The 22,381-nt window shown below is 38.1% G+C and overlaps 2 protein-coding genes across 2 annotated transcripts; one reads left to right on the forward strand and one right to left on the reverse strand.

The window, feature by feature from the left end:
- Positions 1 to 1,471: 1,471 nt before the first annotated feature.
- Positions 1,472 to 6,770, reverse strand: eef1akmt2 (EEF1A lysine methyltransferase 2). Its single transcript, XM_053332959.1, has 6 exons — positions 6,656 to 6,770; positions 6,143 to 6,208; positions 5,213 to 5,327; positions 4,706 to 4,813; positions 2,895 to 3,111; positions 1,472 to 1,843 (listed from the first exon to the last, which is right to left on the reverse strand). Exons 1-6 carry the CDS (start codon positions 6,757 to 6,759, stop codon positions 1,746 to 1,748), a joined length of 708 nt encoding a protein of 235 aa, XP_053188934.1. The 5' UTR covers positions 6,760 to 6,770; the 3' UTR covers positions 1,472 to 1,745.
- A 3,211-nt stretch (positions 6,771 to 9,981) lies between these two features.
- abraxas2 (abraxas 2, BRISC complex subunit) lies at positions 9,982 to 19,269 on the forward strand. Its single transcript, XM_053332993.1, has 9 exons — positions 9,982 to 10,055; positions 12,394 to 12,484; positions 14,730 to 14,766; positions 15,342 to 15,408; positions 15,892 to 16,082; positions 16,766 to 16,888; positions 17,555 to 17,639; positions 17,769 to 17,886; positions 18,215 to 19,269. Exons 1-9 carry the CDS (start codon positions 9,984 to 9,986, stop codon positions 18,790 to 18,792), a joined length of 1,362 nt encoding a protein of 453 aa, XP_053188968.1. The 5' UTR covers positions 9,982 to 9,983; the 3' UTR covers positions 18,793 to 19,269.
- The last annotated feature ends 3,112 nt before the right edge of the window (positions 19,270 to 22,381 follow it).

Here is a 22,381-nt window from a genome sequence, read left to right on the forward strand (position 1 = left end):
TCTGAATCATTACATTCATGTAACTGCAGAAATCACTGTTAGGAATGATGGTATGTCTCTTTGCAACAGTGCCTGTGCAAAAGTAAATGAGTAGGCCCAGTACACCCACGTTATATTAAAATGTAATGAATAATGACTTTTCCTGTGTCAGATACTCAACAAGCTAACTAAAAGATGTCTCAAACACAAAAGGAAAAGTGTTGATTTGGGTAAAGGAGTGGAGATTTAATTGAGCTTTTTTTTCACTTCATGGGAAAGTCTCTGAGAGAATTGTGCCTACGTTTGTAGGCATAATATGCACATCCAGGCAGGATATCCAGAGCCTTGTAAAATTCCAGGCAGTAATTCTTGTAAAGCTTTCATGTGTTTACTCAACAGCATGCCTCAACATCGATGGCTCCCAATGGGCCACTGGCACAGCTTCCAATTAGGACCCAGGGTTTGGCAGTTATTAATGATGCTGCTAAAAGAGGAAATGACAGACAAGCTTCCCTCCTCAAAGAAGCTGTGGCCTCTTGTTTATTCATTATGTCAGAAGTTCTCAATCATGGTTCTCGGGACCCCAAGTGCTGCTGGTTTAGCCAATTAGGCAGAGGCTATTTTTCACATGACATAAAAGATGGATGCAATTAACTAACTAGTAAGGTCCTTGCAAAGTAATTTGGAGGCGGCATTATATTTGGAGGCGACATTATATGATTTATGGAATAGGGGACAACATAATGAGTAAAAATGATCTTTTTCTCTTTTAACACGTATAGTATTTATTGTTCTCTATTCTTTTTCTTATTGCTGCTCTTATATTATATTACTGTCCACTTGCTGCTGTGACAATGCAAATTTCCCTATTGTGGGACTAATAAAGGAATGTCTTATCTTATACATTTTGGCAACTGGGCCTGATAATTAGTCAAATCAAACAAAGAGAGAATCCCTGTCTTGCTGAACTATTAGCACTAATAGCTTCAGCTGAGTAATATTACAGTCAATAAGTGTCAGCGGATGCAGGAGGGTGAAGAGTTCAACAAATTAAAGGATGCCACAAGACACAGTAACCTTCTTTTACATCAAAACAGCATTTCTTCAAGGGCCAGAGAGATAATGTTAATCAGAGCTAAGAGGTTTCATGTGAAAACATTTTATATGATCAAAACTCTAATAGTTTGTCATTTCTGTATTGCTGACATGAATAATATTCTGTGAAAAGGACAGATGATGGTTTTAGTTTTATAATCCACAGAAAGACAGGAGTTATCAGATATACCTGTGCATTGAAGATGTTCAGAATAAAGAAAAAAGGAAATTGATAGAAAATTACTATTTTTGTAATCATAATCATGAGATATTGGCAATACATTCCACCATGAAAGCACCATTTCACATGTTTGTATATAACCTTGAAATTGAAATTAATTAAATAATCTTGTTTATTGTCTCTGTAAATGTATTACATTACCAAAAAAAGAAAAAAAAGATCATCAGGAGCCTTTACCACCTTAGATCATTGTAAAGATAACACAACAGGAACAATACAAAAACAGATTCATTTATTTAAAAAGAACGGTCCCACTTTATGGCACCATACGTCTGCTTCGTTACACCGCATTTTTTAAATAATCAAGTTCCTGTATGATAATGTTGTTATGAATTGGTACAGGCTCTATGATTTCCTGTGTTGAACAGAAGGCTGCTGAGTTAATGGGACATAACAAGATAAATTTCCTCCCATGCTGGTGCATTGACAATCAATGTACTCGCTTGAAGATGAGTGCTGTCACACTGTTGCCCTTCTTGCCTCCAAACTGGAAGCTGGGTGTGGGCAACTCCTGTACAAATTCAAATCCTGTGAAGCAACACAGAGAAAATGTGCAGGTTAAGAAATGTGAATTATGCAAACTTCCAAAGTAATTTACACTCTACTGCCAAACTTTTAAAACATCAACATGCTGTCTTAAACACAGATGCCCGAGAGTCTTTTCTTGCTGCCTATGACTACAGAGGGGTTAGGAGGAGAACTGTAAGTCAAGAACTATCCATCCGCCATCTGTGGTGCATCCTGGGGCCTAGTAAAGACAGGCTGTCAGTGTGACAGATGAGATATCATGGCCCTTTGGCCCCCTGCAGGCTCTCCAGAGTGACTACACTGACAACAGTGACAGCTTATGGAAACTTGCCGAATTTCTGACTTTACAAGGCTGTTGTTGCCCCGCAGCTTGACAACCAGCCAGGAGACTGTCGTGCCTGTGAATCCGTGTCTGTGTTTTGACTGAGTGTCAGACAACAAACCTCCCAAATAAAAAGACGTTACATGTCAGAGACACAGCTATAAATCACACTGATGTACACCTAAAGGATTATATTTTTGCCCCAGCTTTTTAAGTCATTCACAACATAGCAAAAATTCACTTAATGTTCCAAAGAACTATGTCATGTATTTTCAGATTTTAATGTTTAATGTTTACCCTCCAGGCAGTCGGTTAATCATGTAGGTTCTATATAAAAATCAACATACTAATCTACCACAAAAAACATCTGTGAGTACTACTGAATTGTAAATGGTAATTTAGTCTAATGCAAACATATTTATTTAAAAAGTCTACATGTTTTCGTTTGAGTTCACATGAAAATGAGAAAACCTCACCTATGCCATTGCAGGCAGCCAGAAAAAAATTAAAATGGAAATTGCTTCATTAAGTCACAACCAAAATAAATAAAGGAGTGATTTGACATAATTAGACTAACTAGTCAAGATTTGTTGAAAATAATGTACTTTGGGGTTGTCTTGGTGAGCCACACAGCTCTCTCATAAAAACAGATGACAGGATTGAACAATAATCAATCAAAATAAATGATAAGGCCAAAAATAATTAATTTCATAATGCATTTCCCCTCACCATCATTGAATCGATCTAGCAGCTGCTCTTTTGTCCAGTTACAGGAAGTAATAGCGAAGTGTCCTTGGTCCTTAAGAGCATCTTGAAGAGCTTCTACATAGAGTTTTTTGACCTGGTTGGTGTTATCTGGGTTTAGGCTTACTGCATCAAAAGTTCCTTTGTCGATGCAGACATCAAAACCCTTTAGTTCCCCTTGTGAGTTTAAGAAATCCACCTCCTAAAATGAAGAAAAGTTGACAAGTTGACATTAACAACACCCCTACAGCAAATGTACATTTTGGCAACTACTGTTTAGTCTGACTTTTTAGATGTGGGGTACTTTATATCATTACCTGCAGAGGAAATATTTCAGCATCAGCCAAGATTAAATGTGTTATACCTCACTGGATCACTTCAAAACTAACTTAAACTAAATTAAAACTGCTGACATGACCGCTGTTAATTCTCTGTGGGTTGCTGACCCACCATACCACTAGTGAAAAGAGCCCTTTATCTGGACAGGGGGCAGAACACCAGATCTCTGGGGTGAGCTCAAGAGCCACATATTCACAAAGCATGGGTCACAATATTTGAGATTTATGCAGGAGGATCAACAGTGATTCACTGGAGACAGAAATGTTCTTGTATTTTCGTAACTGACAGAGTTCAATTTGAGTGTGAGCCTGTAAAATGAGAGAAAAAACTGGGAGGATGTTGAAAGAAGAATGTATGAAGGTGAAATGTCAAAGCAGCAGTAGACAGTGACTAATGTAAACGGAGACGGGGCTTGAAGACTTGAGAGTGAGAATGACCTTTGAGGCAAGACGCTTTTTTATCACATGGCTGAAACTCTGCACACTCCTTCAGACTCCATGCAGGGCTGCACATGCACAAACAAGCACATTCACACAAGTTATTTTGGCATTCTGAAGTATTAGAGATATGGACAAGATGCCAACATACCATTTCTCTCTCCTACACACGCGGTCATACAACCACTGTGCTACCCCAGTCCAGCTAAGGTCAATATTGACATCGATGGCAGGCTTTCTACCCAAGCAAAGCACACACCGTCATAGCTGTGTGATGCGTTGAATCTATATGCAACTGTATTATGCACACAGGAGAGGAAAACGCACTCATCATCACAGCCCTGTTTTTCTTGCATATACTTGTTAGTAGATGTGTTAAATCCTGTCAGTTCATTTGGGATTTGAGGTCTTTTAAATCTGAATGGTGGGCAGACATCCACCACTTTCAGGGCCTTCTTCCTATCCAGCTCTCCCCAAACGGTAAACACAGGAGAGTTTCCTCTAACCGTCCAAGGCCCAGACATGGGCATATGCCCACTGTATGCTGAAAGCTACATTGTATCACTGGCATTTAGGAATGAAGGTTATTAATTTTGCATCAATGGGCTATTTGTGTGTAACCTGGGAACCACCAGATCCAGTGAAATAATATGTTGGAACATTTAAGTGCAGTGAATTTAATTTTTGCACAAAATGTTGATTCATGAATGTTCAGCTAGCCTTAGAAATATTCATACAGTGTAGCAGAAATCAGTTAAAAGTGTCAATGCACATAAAAGAAAAGATATGCATTTCAGCCTGCCAGTGTTAATGCACCAGCAGTACTATTAAACGCTTCATTTGTTACAAAACAAAGCTTTCATATCATAGTTTAGAAGTATGTCTGGCGTATGTCATAACCATGTGAAGAATACAGTCCATACGGCCAGTAAATGTGTTTTGATATTTTGTGAAATAAAGGCTACCACTAGTGAATATTACCTGCAAACAGCACTCTTTATCTACTGTAACTGAACCCACCTTTACAGTCACATCTGTCAAGTCCTCCGCCTGCAGGATATTTTTGGCCAATTCTACAGATGCTGGAGAATAATCTATCCCCATCAGATTCCTGTATCCGCTTTTCGCCTAGACACAAAAGACACAGTAGATAGAGAATAAAGCTTATCAACTGTTGTTACAGTGAACCTAGTTTAACCTACAAACAATCAATTAAAGGCTCAGATCCCCTAAATCACAGTTTTCTCTCCCCTACCTCTAACAAAGTCATAGGTAGTCATGCAGATAGTTATTTGGCAAGGTTTTGAGGTAGTTTAGGATTCTGCTGCAAAAATAAAAGGCATTCAGATTGTGGCTTTCTAAGCATTGACAATTTTCCACCAGTAATATTCCTGTTACTCCTGGTAATCCACAGCTGGTGCTATATTTTTGTGATTTGTTGTAATTTGGGTGGGCTCTCACATGCCATGCACTTGAAATACAAATCATAATAGTGTCAAAATGGATGTGTTTTTATTCTGTTCACACCAGTTCAACTAAAAAGGCTCCATTTCCAGTGCCAATGTCAAGAATGGCAGCATTTTCTGGGATGTTGGCTCTCTCCATCCATCGCAGAACGCGGCTCATGCTTCCCTCGCCAAACCTTACAAGAAGACAAAAATGTGCACACACTTTAGCAACAAGACAGGTTTTTGTCAGAAACCAAAAATACAGAACTAGTCTACGGTTAGGAATCATAACATTTTGATATGGCATAGTCATGCCTGAGCCACTAAGGAAATAACAAGTGGTAGAAATATTGGTTTGAAGGCCAGTTCACACAAGTCAGAAAACAGTCAAGTGCCCAAATTAACATTGGAACAGGTTTTTTCTTGCAATGATTATTCCTCTTGTTTATATGGACCATGAGAAGATCCCTTCATAATGCACTTATAATGGAAGTGCTGGGGGTCAAAATGCACAAATCTCCTTCTGTGCAAAAAAATACTTTTTAAGTTTATCTGATGCTAATTTGAACCTTCAGGTGTCCAAATTACATATAATAATTACAGTCTTTGTCTCTTTTTGTTACTATACTCCCATTGCAGCTCGACAGGGAAACTCTGTCTGAGGAAACACAAAGAGGGAATTTGATGCTAAAAAGACTAAAGGTGGCAGATATCCACTTGATATGACTAATTCAGACTGCTGGAGCCTCATATAAGCTTCAGATAAACCCTTTGCACAAAATGACTGTGTGGACAAACTGTGGATTTTGTCCCCCATCATTCACCTCTGAGGGGGATCTTTTCACAGCCAGTATGAACAGGAATTCTTACAGCAAGTATATTTCAGTGTTTATGGGGACATCTGACTGTGGTTTAAAAGACCCACTTGAAAGATTATGAACCTTTCCATTTATTGTAGCCTTAACAATACATCTTGTAAACAAAGTGTGTCAGCACTCTCTATGATTACCAAATCTCACCAACGTCCCCAATGTCTTTGAATGTCTCAAGTTCTCTTTGGTATGCATCTTCCCAACTGCAGAAAAAGATGGACATTGACAATTAGTAAATACTGTAGTCACAGATGACAAACTGCTGATTAAACACGAAAAAGATTTTTTTAAAGAATACCTGTTGAATAGGTAGCCCTAGGGACTTAGCTTTTTCTTATTGTCAGTCATAATGTTATAATGTTAAATGTTTGATGTTCATATTAAAATAGTGTCAAATGATTAGGGAAATGTAAGTCATCCATGTGAGCAAAAAGCACTGGTTTCAGACTACTCTAAAATTGATACATTTCTGTGGTACCGTTTGGTGGATAAGAATGCCTAAATGACTGGTGGCTATTATCGATTTTTAAAAAGTCCTAAAAGTGAGGAAACGTGATATCAGTTTGTTTTGTTGTTGTGTGCTGTAGCTGCTGTGCAAACTAATAGCAACCATCATACATTTTACGTTAAAAACGGATCACAGCACTTACTATTGTCTCGTTCCGAGTTTTGAAGTTCCAAAATCATTATCTGGGCATCTGTCTTCTTGTGGACCCGAGGTATCTCCATGTGTGTTTTCTGTGGCTACTTCCATGCTGGAGGCTGTCTGGCAGCGCGTCTTCTTCTTCTTCTTCTTCTTTAGTTTAGGCAGACTAGACGCTGCACTGGCGTATTGCTGCCCTCCACTGGTTGTTATTGGTTTAGCTCTTTATATTTTGTTTAATCCAACACTGCACAGAAACTCCAGCAGTTCCCCCATTTCACTCCTAAAAACAGATTTTCCAAGTGCTACTGTTGCACTCTTAAAAAGATAAGACTCCATCTTCCGTTTAGGCAAATTTATTTTGCTGCATCATCATCAGTTTTTCAAAGGACCGCAGCCGAAGCTCATACAGCAGTGTCCATATGACATATGTGCCACCAGAAACTGAATTTGAATCACATAATTTGAATTTGTATTGTTCGTTCATTGTATTGAAAAACTGAATCTGAATTCTATAATTCCCAGATACCCAAATAGAGCCCAGATACACAGGAGCCTCTTCGGCCAATCAGCACCTACGCAGAACTTTTTTTAATGGTTTTATTTTCTTTTCATATTTAGAATAATATATATTTTTTAAATCCTGTCCGTGTGGGGGGAATGTAGTTTAACACTAACCTGACAGACCATCATCTATTGAAGAGAACAGCTGCAGGTGGCGCCAAATCAAATCATGAGCACACAAAACAAAACAGGCTTCCTAACCCAACAGATCCCCACAGACTAAAAGAAACAGCTGTGATAAACACAATAAAAACCTTCCTGGATGCACTCATCTTACCTGTCGAGATAAAACTGACTAGACAGCCAAATTACAGTGTGATGCTGAAATATTGAATTTATGAAAATAACAAAGTAAACCTATTGCTCAGATCCTGAAACCTCTAAATTATACCTCAGACGAATTAACATTATTTTACACAAACTGACCTGAACCTACCCGTCTACTGCAACAACTGTGAACGCAAGGTTGGTTTGGTTCAAGTCTTACTTTTGCAGATACTGGCCTTTATTTATTTGTATTATTTATTGATGTTGACTGTACTTTTTGAACTGTCTTTCTTATTTTGCCCAACTTGTCCTTGTGATTTCAGTCAGTGCTCAAGAGCCAAAGCAACATGTGGCCTAAACAACACACAATCCCTGATCTGGGGCTTTATAATAATGATGATGATAATAATAAAAGTGTGTTTTTACAATCACAAGGTTCACAAACTAAGAAAATATTTCCTATCCTGCATCTAACCCTAACATGTATTTATAATTACAATTACAAATAGAAGTACTACAAAAACTACTACAAATTTAAAATGTCACCATATACAGATTGTTATGTTTTTGTTTTTTTCTTGAGGTAAGTCTGAAACAAGGAGTCTGGGAGATGGAGCTTAAATGCTGCTTCAGTTCCAAAGGATGACAGTTACTTGCCAGACATGAGCCAGACAGCTGGATGATGGCGAGGGGATGCCCAGAAACAGAATGATGCATCCCTCAGACCCACATTAGATTGAGTTTGTCTCTGGAGTTCCAGTCCTGACCACAGAGCATCTACTGGAGCATAATTTATAGCATATGCTGAAATCAGCTGGAGTCTTGGAACAGGTCAACTTACTGCAGCAACAAACCAGCAGGGCACCTACACCAGACTCTAGGAGCTGCACTGTAATAAACAGATTCAATTTGACCAATATTCCTGTAAATACAAGTAGATACATCTATCATGCATGTTTGTGTAATCAGGTTATTAATTCCTAAACTGTTGTTGTTGTTGTTTTTGTTATTTGACACCACAGGTACCACGATAATATCCAGAAGTCAACCAGAAAAGCAGCCATCCAAACAACCTGGCAAATGAAAATATAAACTTGATAGGAGATGGATACTACTTTAACAGTGTACTATATATTATTTTAAAGTTTGAGATTTTATTTGTCATGGTTGTGGTTGGTAACTCTTTCAAGTAGAGAGCTGACATTTAGATGTTTTAAGCAGTACAATACAGCCCTGGCTTTGAATCAGTGAGAGCTCATGATTCAGCTCTGGGTTATTTTAACAGTGCAGTGCAGTTCTGGCCTTTTTCAATAGTGCCAGAACTGTCTTGTTGGATACCACCTTCCCCTAGCTGGCCTTTGTTCCCCTCACAGGGTTTACCTAAAATGTAATAACAGATAAGAATGTAAGAAATTAAGCGTGGTAAGTAAAGATTATTTGCACTTAATAAGGAACACCATTGCATTCAGCAAATAACTCTATTTGTTTTCTCATAACAGTGACATCTGAGCAAATATGGTTAAAACAGACCAGTTGTTTCAGTTACGACCGTATCTGAGTTGTCCTTATTTCGACGCATTAGCAGTGTTGGTAAGGTATATACTTTGAAACAGAACAGTGTTAAGCAGATTTTTAGAACAAACTTCAAGATCAAAATAGCAATCATAACACTATCCTTGATGATTTCAGTATTTCAAATGATAAATAAATATCACTATAATGAATCTAATGTCACCTAATGATAATACCATATATGTTACTCAAGGATACCTAGATACCATCCCAATTACTCACACCAAGAAGGAAATAAAAGTAAGTTAAACCAGTGTTATAATGGCCTTAACCTCTGACAAAATACCCTGTTAGTAACAAGATTAAAGGCTTGAATTATTCTGGGGTCAAACTGCACTGGACTCAAGATTAGAAATCCCTGTCCATATATTGCAGTAGATTTCAACAGTAGTACAATCTTGCACCTTTAAAATTATAAAGATTTTAAACAACATTGAGAAAAGTTCAAACAAAAACTGAACATTATTATCATAAATGGAGGATTTGTTGACATTTTTTTTTTAAAAAAGAGTAAAATACACAGGCTCTTGTCTTGATGACGACATCTGGTCTCAGAAAATAAGAAAACTGGTCCTTTTTTGTTTCCCTTTGTCAATGATTTTTCTTTTTTTTTACTATTTTAAATATGAAAAGAAAATCAAACAATTTTTAAAAAGTTCTGCTCATCCCTTTTTGACCATGAACAATTGAATCATTTATAGGCCTATTTTAAAACGTAAATCAAATAACCACTCGTTTTTTGTTTTTCAATACTCGTTCCTGAAAAGAAAATTGAATGACCGAAAAACTCACTGACCCCTAATCCTCCCCTGTGGAGTATTGTTTATAGGGCTGTCAGATCGGTGCCTACATTTCCCATAAAACACTGCGTCTAAGGAGCGTGTTTTGCAACCGCGGGGGGCATCGGGATTGATCATAGGGATGTTTCCATCATGGCGGCATCTATTTCAGGTTACACTTTTAGCTCTGTGTGTTATCACAGCGCCAACAGCAACTCAGATCATGTAAGTATCCAAAAATATTGTTGACAAGCTACGATGCAGTGGCTGCTCAAATACGCGTAGCTCGGCGATGTGTGTGATTGTTGACTAGACGCCTATAGTTTGTGTTGTTTTCCAGTGTCATCATAGCTGGTCCCGTCTATTTACTGGCGGGTGTGATTTTCTTTAAAAAATAGCTTATGTGGCTACATTAAGGTGAAGACTCAACTCGCAGTTTTAGGCAATCTCACGTACAACAACAGCTCAATACTTAAATATTAAATCATAACTTAAGTCACGTATATATGAATTAATACCATATTATGAGGGGCAAGGCTGTTTGGGAAAGTTTGAGGTCCAGGAAATACTCAGCAGTCAGCTACTCAGCATGCTAGCTAAAGCTACCGAGTCAAGTGACTTCCGTGTGTCTTGTGTGTGCTGCTAATATCTTTAGTCACCTCGACCTGCTATCTTATTGTCGCCCTGACTTGAATTAGGAATAAGGGGATAACACATTTTATGTCTTAAGTAAGAAAAGTAAATGTTGACCTCTTTTTTGTGTTTTGTTTTTCTGCATAGCTAATGTTAGCAGCGTTTAGCGTCAAGGGAGAACTGTCTTTAGCAAAGAGGCTGTAAACATGTTTTCATTATGCAAAGATATTTACAAACTCTTTGTAGAAGCAAGGTTTAAAGTTGGTGCTGTTTTTCTTCTTGTCAGTTAGATTTGAGACTTCAGGCAGGTGGAGAGTCGCGTATTACAAGTCTGCCTGCATTCCTGTCATAAGCAGGAATGAGCAAGTCAGCCGAGGTTGTTTTCCAAGACATTTACCAGCTGGAGTCTAATGTTTTGGAAGATAAGGCTTTATCGTCCCCACAAAGGGAAATTTGCATTGGATTGGACACACAATGGCGCTTGTTGTACGCATCTCATATAAATTACTCAGGATAAAAACTAACTAATAAAAAATACTCCAAATTCTGAGATCCTCAATAAAAGGTAAAACTCTGAAGGATCTCATCTGCTGCATTAGCTACTGACATGATCTCTTATTGCACATTTCCACATTCACCACACAGATCGGTACACAAACAACAATAAGAACAACAATCAGCCTTTGCTCCTGTTGGTCAGTGGGATGTTTGTTGAAGGCTGTAATGGACTGAGGAATGAAGGAGTGTTTGTATCTGTTCAGCCTGCACGGAAGAGCTCTGTAACGCCTGACTGAGAGGAGGAACTGGTGTTCACTCCAAAGGCTATGAGGATAATGTTTCTGGTTTCAGAGATGATGTTTCCTCATGAAGTAAACATCTTTATTTACTCCCAGGGCTAAAAGTTGACATGTTATTTTATGACACTTGGATGAACGTCTGAGTATGCAGACATTAAGTCATATTGTGATACTCATGTCATGTTATGTATATACACAGATTAACATAGCGGTCAATTGCGCAATGAAATGCTTGAGATGACACTTGAATAAACGTCTGAGTATGCAGACATTAAGTCATATTGTGATACTCATGTTATGTATATACACAGAATAACATAGCAGTCAATTATGCAATGAAATGCTTGAGATGACATGACACCAGCATCTGCAGTCAAACAGTAGAAACATTGAGTAGAAAAAAGTGCAATAGGTGGAAGGAAAAGAACAGAGCATAGATAATATTTTAGAATTATACATAGAAAATAAATGGCAACAAATACAGGCTATAGTTGTATTCCACCTGATGTATTATATTATTGGCTTGTACTATTGTCTTTGTTTATTTCTTGATTTTATTGTAATCATTTTTTATATGTAACTGAATTGTTTATATTTGCTTTTATGTTTGTAAAGCACTTTGTAAACACAATTTTTGAAAGGTTCTATATAAATAAAACATATTATTGTTATTATATTATTATTATCATTATTATTATTATTGAACTTGAAGTGATTGCACACAGATGAAACAGCAACTTAAAAATGATCGAGGTGGCAAGGGAAATCTGATATTCAAAACATTTATATGAAAATATAATCTATCTGTATTATGATTTTGTATTCTATTTAATGCTACATTACTGCTGCATTAGGGCTGCAATAAATGATCATTTTCAGTATCCGCTAATCTGTATGTATGTTTTTATTGTTAATTGTTCAACTTTTGTCTTTAACCGCTTATTCACATGTTTAACAGTCCAAAGCCTAAACATGATTAACTTTATAAGGGTATCAATCAGAGAAGAAATTCAATGCAATAAATGCAATAAATTGAAATGGCTGTTGGTTAAATTTACATCAGTTGTCTATCTATCTTATGAGTCATTAATGTGTTTCTGCTCTAACTTCAATCTTAAAATGTGTTTGTACAGGAGGGCTTCCTATTAGGAGATGTAAGGCAAGAAGAGACTGTCAGTATCAGTGACACACAGATCAGCAGTGCAGAACTGCTCCAGGTAGTAGGTAAGACCTGAATTCAATAACTCAAAACACTTGTGGTATCTTGTAAAGTGATGAGTGCCTAGTGATTAACGCTCGTCTTGTGATGACAGCCTTAAGAGACAGTTAAGAAATACACATTATTTCTACTTTATAGGCTTTTGTCACAGAAGACATTTTGATATGTCAAAGTAGAAAAAGCACAGTTGCAAATAATTAAGTTAATTAGGTTGAATTTAATTTAGCTGCTTCAGTTTTATGGTCCTTTTGTTGTTAATTAAATTCATAACACCTGTGCTTTTCCCGCTATGACAAGTCAAAAAATTGTTGCTGTTAAGAATGCCAATGCTTAGTGCTTTGTTTTTGCACCTTATGTAAAAAAACAAGGCATGGTTTGTTAGTACAACACACACTTCTGTTAAAGCCCTTATACACTCACTACACTGGTCTGTCCACAGAGGTGTTTATTTGTTTAGACCTTCTTTCATAACTATGTGTGTATGTACAAACTGAGCTTGACTGACATCTCCCTAAGTCTCCTCTTGGTATTGTTGCATCTGTTAAAGATAACACTTAGCATTTTTATAAGTACTTAATTTTGATCACACTGCCAAACTTTAATGTGAGGAGAAGTTTAATCAGCCACAGTAAGTTAAACACCTGTCTCAAGTGTACATAGTCTTTAATATCTGTTTTATGGACTTTAAACTCACTATTCATGAGTAGATTAACATCAGCATTATTTTGTCAAATAAGTAGCATGATGACATCATTGTTGTAAACATTTTTGCTTTGAGTTCTGGCTACGAAACCAACCCAACATAACACACAGACACAACCGGAGATATTTAAAGAAGAGGAAAACCAAAGAGTGTCTCAATTAAAGATGAATGATCATCAGCCAGTGTAACTACAGGAGAGCCACTGAATCTGCATCAAATTTCAACCTGTCAATATGTATTCTCAATTAGAAAAAAAACATTTACAAATTAATTGTAACTTATTTTTCACTTGGGTATTACTGAGTCATGAATTTCTCCTTCACCCCTTCAGTCCTGCAAAGAGAAGCTTATGTTGATGCATATGAATGTGAAATGTAACTGTGTGTGATGAAAATGGGCAGTAAGCAGCTTTGTGCTGAGCACTTAGTGTGTGCAGTGTGCAGATTAGTCAGTGGTTGGAGTTAAAGTCCTCTTTGTTTGGGACTTTGTATCGTAAACTAAGATACTTGAAACTGAAAGTCAGTGTAACATCAGTAACTGAAGAATTTCTGCAGTGCAGGTTCCCCTTTACACAAGTCTCATGTATAAAATAGGTATTTTTATGTTTGTGTAACTGCTTTGTTTACAAACAAAACTTTAACAGCATCAAAAAGCTTTATTAATATGTAGTGGTTGACCAGTGTCTCTACACTAAAATATATTGTGTGTCAGCAAGGTTGCCGCTCTGTATCGTGAATTTAGGGCTTCACTGTGGTTTACTAAAGCAATAAGCCGCAAGAGGCCATGGTTTACAGCTCTGCGTCATGCTTAACACTCCATAGCTGTTCTAAAATGACTGTAAAACACAGGCTCTTGTGGCTTATTGCTTTTAGAAAACTGCTACGATGTACATCTGCCAAGGTTTCATCAAATTCACACATAGCAACAAAATATACCATAATTAAATGATAAGAAATAATCATTCTTCCAAACAATGTATTTTGTCTGCAACATTTAGTGTGTAAAGCATGCCTTTAAAGTTTTTTACCATGGCATAAAAGTGACAGAGAGCCTGCTTTAGCTCCATTTTGCTAATTGTTTTAAAATCAATAGTCAGATCTTTCTTGGCACACCAGGTCTGAAAACAGTGAACAGACCACATAGTCTGTTTAACAGTCCCGGCTTTGTTTCTTGACTTTTCCAGCTTCTCATTAATTTCAGTGGGTCTCCTTTCTTTTATTTTACCTTCCTCCTCTATCCTGTCCATCTCTTTCCACGTCTCATTGACACAGCCCTCCCAATAAATCAAAATGCACAGTAAAATCTGACATTTTGGAACAATTTGTAGCGTAAGTGGCACAGTAATTTATAATGCAGTCACAGGTGTGTTTTTATAGAGTATTTTACAACAGCTTCTGACACGGTTCAGCCAAGCATAATCAAGGGCTGCAGCTATCCCTTTCATAAAGTTGGATCATGCTTAGAAAGAGCTGCTTATATAATATGTGTGTATATATATATATATAATGCTATGTAACTGAAACCTTTTTGCCATTTGTTTCCAACAGAAATCCATAACCATGATCCTTGTGCACAGTTGTTTAGGTAAGATTTAAACTTTTTATTTCCTAACAACCAGTTGTCAGCATCATCATCATTACTGTTATCATTGTGAAGGCAAAAAAAAGAATCAGCAAACAAACAATTTTTGCCAGAATTGCTTTTTTGGGAAACAATCCGTTTTAAAGTATGTTGCTATTTTATAAGAACCATTGTTGGACTTAATATTGATCTGTGAAAAAAGTCATTGTTAATTATTGTGGCAACTACGTATGTGATGAGTGTTGGATGGCGAAATACTCTATCTGATTAAGATAATGTTATTTCAGATGAGTCTTATAATGAATACATTTGTGATAATTGTATTTATCTTCCTTCTGTTGTTGTAGTTTCCCCCCAATAAATAAATAAGTGCTCCGTGGTATCTGTTATTCACCAATCACTTTAGTGACAGTTTTAAATGGATACATCAGTTACCTTGTATAGGCTGAACCTGTTTGACATTGGACAGCAGATGGCCCCATCTGACAAGACAGGCAAACAGGAGTAGGCTAAAACAGAGGAAGAGCAGCAAGATCAATCTGTTTTAAAACTGTCTCATTTTTTCCCCTTCTCTCCAGCTTTTATGACTACGCAGGCCAAGTCAATGAAGAAAATCTCAACAGCATTCTTAAAGATAGGCGGAAAGTGAGTTTGTTTATTAATTTTTTGGACATTTTGACATTCTGCCTGATATCCTGTAAAATATTGAGTGATTCAGTGAAGGTGATAACTTTGAGCCATGGTTACATAAAAAATACTACCAAATCATCATACATACAATTTATTTTTTATACTTTCATTTTAGATTTTAATGTCAACTAATAAGTGATTTGCAAAATATATATGTGATTGACTCGTGTATCCCAAAATATAAATGTTTAACCTTGTGGATTTCACCAGTTTGGACATCAAATTTAACAGTATACAACAAAATGTATCACTGTATTGTAATCATGCTGCAGTATATGTCCTAGGTTTTAGATACAGTTCTTCCAGATACTATATTTGGTCTTTTGGTCGCTTGTTTACTTGTTTGTTTGGTGATTTCTGGTCCTGAGTCTGGGGTTGGATTAGTAAGACTTTCTTGGATTAAACACATTTTAAATGACTTGTATCTTCTGCATGCAGAATGTCATTGGTTGGTACCGGTTCCGAAGGAATACGCAGCAGCAGATGTCGTTCAGGGAACAGATCATCCACAAACAGCTGACTCAGCTGCTTGGTGTGCCCGACCTCGTCTTCCTTCTTTTCAGTTTCATCTCCACAGCCAACAGCTCCACACACGCACTGGAGTATGTGCTCTTCAGACCGAGCCGCAGGTAATGATGGCATGCACGGGCTCACACGCAGACATGTTGACCAGAATGAGTAAACACTTACACAAAAGGACACACTCAGCTAATTTATCCAATAAGTAAATGAACTCTGTGTGGGTTTGTCATGCACAGGCTTGTCATGCTGGTGGACGGTTTGACCCTCCAGGCTTTAACCGTGTGCCTACTGCAGCAGTTACACCACCACTTTGAAAGCCAGACATAATGAATGCATGATGCAATTTAATAATGCAGATAAATAAATAAATAATAGATAAATACATTTTTTAAAAGTGCACAAGTGATGTGATTGTTTTATTTTTCATGGCCTTATTCATCTTGTCACAGTAATATCTGATAAATGACTGTGCACCATGTTTCATAAGAATGTGTTAAAATATGGATATAATTATGTTGAGAGAGTCACTGAGTTTAAAGAAATGGTGTGGAAAATGCATGATCAGGGTCACCAAATGTTGAAACTATAACTACAAGGTGATTATTTTAATTTCAGATTTATAACTCACCAGAATCCATCTGACTAAATTTAAAAAGTACGGGTAATTTGTGAATGCAAAAATAGTTTTGTATTAGGTTTAGAAATAATTTTATACAGTATTAAAGTTTGGTATTGATTGCCTGAAAAAGTAAATCATGTTTGACTGTGTTAACTGGTCATCTCTTCTCAGTAGGTACAACCAGAGAATCACCCTCACAATCCCAAACCTTGGCAACACAAGCCAGCAGGAATACAAAGTCTCCTCAGTGCCCAACACCTCACTCAACTATGCCAAGGTCATCAAAGAGCACGGGTAAGGTTTGGATGCTCACCTTTTCTTTTGCTATGTCACTGCTAACTCCCATTTTTGGTAGAAGGACATGTGTCTCCTCTGATAGATGTGTAACTGCAGCAGCCACCTGTTTTCATCTGACTGCCCACTAGAGCTTCACCTTGAGGGCACATATGCAAATGTAATACCCTGGCACCCAGGACACCCTGCATTTATGTGTGTGTGTCTCTCTCTCTGTGTCTATTTATGTTCTAGTTTAAACTTGACTTTGTGTATAAGTAGGATTCATTTAAGTTAATTTGGCAACTGACCGCAGTAGAAAGCTGCTACGTGACAGCCTGCACGTGCCTATGCTCGTATTTCTGTGTTGTTGTTTCTAAACTTAGACCCAGTGTGTCTAAGATGAGCTAAACGCTCTGTGTTAGTGTTGTCTGAACTTCCGGGATTCAGCCTGCCCTTTTTAATAGCTCTTGATAAGATCACTCTATTTTCACCTTACCTAATTTAGCTGGTATCTTGATGTGACTGACAGTGGAATTGGTTAGTATAGTTTCCAGAAAGCAGACATGTCTAGTGTGTTTGTAATGTATGATCCAGATGAACAAACAGGGTGGGTCTCTACTGTGATGTTATTTATTATGTCTTGAATGATGTAATGGAAGTATATTTTGCCAAATGTCTCTCCAGGGCTGAATTCTTTGACAAAGACGGTGTCATGAAGGATATCCGAACAATATTTCAAGTCTACAGCGCGCTACAAGATAAAGTGCAGGTGAGTCAGATCATGGATGTCTAATGGGTTACACTAAGAAATTGTTAGTCCAACTAAATGAATCAGAGAGAATTAGTTTCAACTTGATTTAAACCTTTTGAGCTTTTCACCTCTTTGTCTTGTTTGTAGGCTGTGTGTGGGGAGGTAGAACAAAGTGAACGTGTGAAGGAGAAAATTCAGGAGGATGTGAACAAACTCAAACAACAAATTGCTCTCAGGAAAAGCAAGACAGCAGAAGAGGAGAGAAGTACGTATCTGTTTCAATAAAGTGGAATATTCACGTTCAAATGAAGATGTGTGCTGTGTTTTGAAATGTATACCGGCTTGAGATCAAAAGAAAACAGCAAAAATAAGAAATATTAAACTATGCCTTCATAGCATTTCATTTATCCTGACTTTGAGAGTTGCTCCCTTTCCCTCTGGCCTATTTTAAATATTTCATCAGTGTTCCACTCAAACTTGATTTGCTCTCTTTTTATGTGCAAACATTTCGTGAAAAACAAGTTCATGTTTTACCCTGCAACAGTAACCTTTGACCTTGTTACTAGTTACGTCTGTCTGTCTGTGTTCCCTAGGGCTCCATCAAGCCCAGAACCCAGACTCCCACTCCACTCCAGAGGAGAACACAGAGCCTTCTGAGACCTCTCTTCTGTCCAGGATAGCTTTCCACACACCCTCTGCACCAGAACGACCCAGTACCTCACCTAACCCACCTCCTTATGCTGACCTCTTGTCCCAGGATGACTCTCTACTCTCCTCGTCCTCGCCCCCTACCAGTGCTGCTCTACTGCCCCGGCCCCAAGCTGTGGGCTCACCAGGACACCCCACCCCTGGCCCGCTGGGGATGGGCCTGGGCCTCGGGCTGAGCTTGGGCCCCGGTGCCAGCTCGAAACCAGTTACCACTCCCAGCACCCCATACCTTGGCAATGGTGATGGATCAAGTTCGGACTCATTAGACAGACAAGCCGCAGGGCAGGAAGACGATGAAGAAGATGAGGATGAGGATGATGATGAAGATGAGGACAGTAGCGAATATGAGAACTTAGTGAGTGAAGCCCCTCATCTACCGATGGTCTCTGGCAGTGTATTAGCTCAAGGCCGGCCGGCTGCTCTCAGTCCTGATGGGGACGCTCGTGGCTCACAGACCACATAGAAACATGCCACAGGGTGTGTATGGGACACGTATAAGTGACACACCTTGAGATTTGGGCATCTCAAGCAATCAAAGATAGACAAATATAGACTAAAGAAGTGCCAGTCCTGAAAGTGAAAGGCATGCGCAGGTGGTTTCCCGCTGTGTGTATTTCTTCTCGTCTTAGTCTGATCTCCATTTTGAGGGGAAACCTTGTCGGGCTTTGCAGGCTTAGTAGGTGTGGGGGAGAGGGGGTTGTCTGTTTTCTTTTTGGAATGTGGGCGGTCTGGGTCCTCCAGTATGGACGTGTCTGGTTTCAGGGTCAGAAGTGGATATTACAATGCAATTTATGCCAATTAGTTGGCCAGCCCGCTCTCGAAAAGAAAGGCCCAGCTCCGCTCTGTATTTTATCTTTTTTTCACATTTGCATCACCAATTCTTAGCACCCACTCTCGCATTACATCTTGCACTACTTTTTTTTTTTTTTGCCTTCTTTTAAACAACCCATCTAAAAAAAAAAAGAAAAAAAAAGCAAAGGGAGTACTGTGCAGCCTTCAAATATTATTAGGCAAATGGTTGTTAACTTTATTTTTTTTATTTGAAAAAAGAGATATATATGTAACTAGAATTTCTTTAAAATGCACAAATGTCAGATTTGATTTTGAATTTGTCCATTATTACATTTTTATTCCATGTTAGCAACCCAGTCTTTAATGAATCATACAGTTGCCTATTTAAATGATGAGGAATAGAATAATCTAAATTTACTCTGCCACTTCTCTATATATATATCTATATAGATATATAGATATATATCTATATATATATTATTATTATTATTTTTTTTTTGGTCAGATTAACAGTTAATCTAATTTGATTGACATGAATGTCAATGTCTCGTTCTTCTTGGATAACACTGAAATTGTATGCGTTTTGCTGCACTTAACAAAATTTAAGATTTCTTTATTATTGTGCTATACCAATGCTGTCATGTTGTACCACTTGAGTAGTCCTCTTTGACCACCCTGAGCTGAACTCGGCTCAGATTGTGTGTGTTATTCGGGGTTCACAGGGCAAACACAACGTACTGTAGCTTTACTAACCAGATGCTTACGGTTCCCTTCTGCTGCTGCAACACAGAGAGCTACCACTTAAAAAAAACTGCATCTGTCTGTCCTTCTTCATATAAAATCCTGGCTGCTACTTCCACTTCACAGTGCTGGTTGTTTCCAATACTACTGACCGTGATCATATAACCACTTCAAGCTCACTTCTCACTGACTTGTTCTCTATTAAAGTCACCATGGAAGGCTGATACCCCCAGTAGAGTGTGAATTGTAACCTTGGGAACAGAGAGCGTGAGATCACCTTCCTGTCTTGGCCTAGTCGACGGCAGACCTCATGTATTCTGACCTGGTTGGGTTAACGTTACATGTATGGACCTGGATAATGTGATGAAAACATTATGACCTTGCTACAGTATACAGTGCCTTCCACTCAGGGCAGTTTCTATCTGTACACAGAACACATTCACAGATGTATCGTGAGGGGTAACATGATAACAAACTGTATTGTGTTTGCAATAATCAACTTCCAGCTTTATTTTTTGTTTTGTTCGACCTGCAGATTATTTGCCTCTTTTTTTTCCATAATGTGGTGTTTTGTCTACCTGAAACAATCTTAAATGCTTCCTGAAGCAGTTGTCCCCTTTTACATTCACTGGCGTCTTCTAAGTGGACATGTATCTCACGATTGCAACTGTGACTTTGCTTGTGTTATTATTTGAAACTGGAATTATAACTTAAGTTGGGCGATTGATACACCCTTCAAGGTATGCTGAGTGTGACTAATGGGCCATTTGAAGAAAACTGAGTAAGAAGGTGTGGATGGATTGGGAGCTGTATGTAGAACATACTCTTTGCATGAACCGGTCTGTTGTAGACACAGTTATATTCAGCGTGGGCAGACATTTATATACTGCATATGACAGGCTTTAACGTGGTGATCAGTGGGTCATTTGCAAATGAAGACATTTTTGTGGTGGTCAAATGTTGGGAGAAGCATTGCCTTGCGGACAAGCTCCACTTTATTTACACAGCCTGTTTTGTATGTCATGTTTTTTGCCTTAGGGTCATTTCATTTGCCCTGATGTGTAATGCCAATGCATCACTTTATCGGGAACTGGCACTCAAAATGTTACTTTATAATCACCCAGAGTAACTCAATCACACAATGTTAAGATATGACAAAATCAGTTTGTTAGGAGTGTGGTTTCCTTTGAGTACTGGAATCTAATGAGGAAATAAATAATGAATGTATAGTAGATTTGGGGGGGGGGGGGGGGCTAGCATTTAAACAGCACTTACTGTATAAGCTTGTCTCAGTTTTGTGGTGGTATAGAGCAGCAGTTCTCAGTGTATGTCCTCTTTTGTAATCCTGGTCCTCAGGCTCTTTTTGATTGTGGTTTCTCTTCTTTTCTTTTTTTTTTTTTTTTTGGTCCTGTCAGGTAGTTTACACTTCATCCCCAGGTGAAACCCTGACTTGACCAAATTGAAAACCAATGGGGATCTGGAGCTGAGGACCACTGGTATAAACCATGAGAGGGCTGACATTGTTAGGATCCTATACCTTTCAAGTTCCAACATAATACAAATAATACACTCATATACTCTTACTGTATAGGGTGACCCTTCCCTTCCTTCCCCGTGTGGGTAGTTGCAACATCAACACCTCCCTGAAGCACAAAGTCCAGTGCACAGCTTAGATCTTCTCTGCTTTCATCTGGGTTTGTGTACTTGACGAAAGTAGACGAAGGACTTGTTTGGACAAGCACAGAGAATATGGTTCTTTAACTGGGGGTGGGGGAGATAATAAATGAGACATGCATATGTGATACTATGTGCCTTGTTTCTTATTACAGTAAATTAAGTACCACTTTTAAATGTTCCAATGGTTTTTGCATGTTCTGATAATGTACAATATATAGGTGCATTCTTGTTCTGACAGGAAATGTGTTTTGCAGGTTAATTACACGGCATAAAACCTGCCTAATGACTGTACAGTTAGTACAAATCCTTGCACGGGCTTGCAGAAAAACCATTAACCATACATCTATTTTTTTTTCTTTTTTTGGTATGTGCGGACCCTACTGGCTCATGTGTAAATGACATCACTTTGGAGTAGGACGGTAGTTGCACCCATGCATACATTTTCACCGATAAACAAATGAAAACAAAAATATAAATATGGTGCAAATTAAATTTTAACCTCAGCTTTTTGGGGTGCATAAACGCCCGTCAATAATAGGAATAATTTTAATAATAATTTCCCGTTGAGAACTGTTGCTCAGGGATGTCATGCATTACTGCAGACTGCTTGCTGCAGTATTTTAACGATGACATCACCCTCTTATCCCTTTTGAGGAGATACCACGTGGTCGATTGCCTGTGATGCACACAAATAAGGAATTGCACGACTTAAAAACAAACATGTTTATACTTTAACTTAGGTGGGCTCCTTTGACCAAAAGAAAATATTTTTTTAGATGGAGCTGCCGTCGCTATTAATGTGTCATTAGAGTCTGTTTTGCTTTGACTGGAGCCTTTTAACA

Source organism: Scomber japonicus, chromosome 14, assembly GCF_027409825.1.
Source record: "Scomber japonicus isolate fScoJap1 chromosome 14, fScoJap1.pri, whole genome shotgun sequence".
In the NCBI taxonomy this organism is placed as follows: domain Eukaryota; kingdom Metazoa; phylum Chordata; class Actinopteri; order Scombriformes; family Scombridae; genus Scomber; species Scomber japonicus.

Excerpts from the sequence above, each read along its gene's own strand:
- eef1akmt2 (XM_053332959.1), bottom strand. The coding sequence starts at position 6,759 with ATGGAAGTAGCCACAGAAAACACACATGGAGATACCTCGGGTCCACAA. Across the intron at positions 5,328-6,142 it reads GGGGACGTTGGTGAGATTTG|GTTTGGCGAGGGAAGCATGA; the intron begins GTAATCATAGAG and ends TCTTCTTGTAAG. Across the intron at positions 3,112-4,705 it reads TGACAGATGTGACTGTAAAG|GAGGTGGATTTCTTAAACTC; the intron begins GTGGGTTCAGTT and ends TCTTCATTTTAG.
- abraxas2 (XM_053332993.1), top strand. The coding sequence starts at position 9,984 with ATGGCGGCATCTATTTCAGGTTACACTTTTAGCTCTGTGTGTTATCAC. Across the intron at positions 12,485-14,729 it reads AGAACTGCTCCAGGTAGTAG|AAATCCATAACCATGATCCT; the intron begins GTAAGACCTGAA and ends TGTTTCCAACAG. Across the intron at positions 17,640-17,768 it reads CGCTACAAGATAAAGTGCAG|GCTGTGTGTGGGGAGGTAGA; the intron begins GTGAGTCAGATC and ends TCTTGTTTGTAG.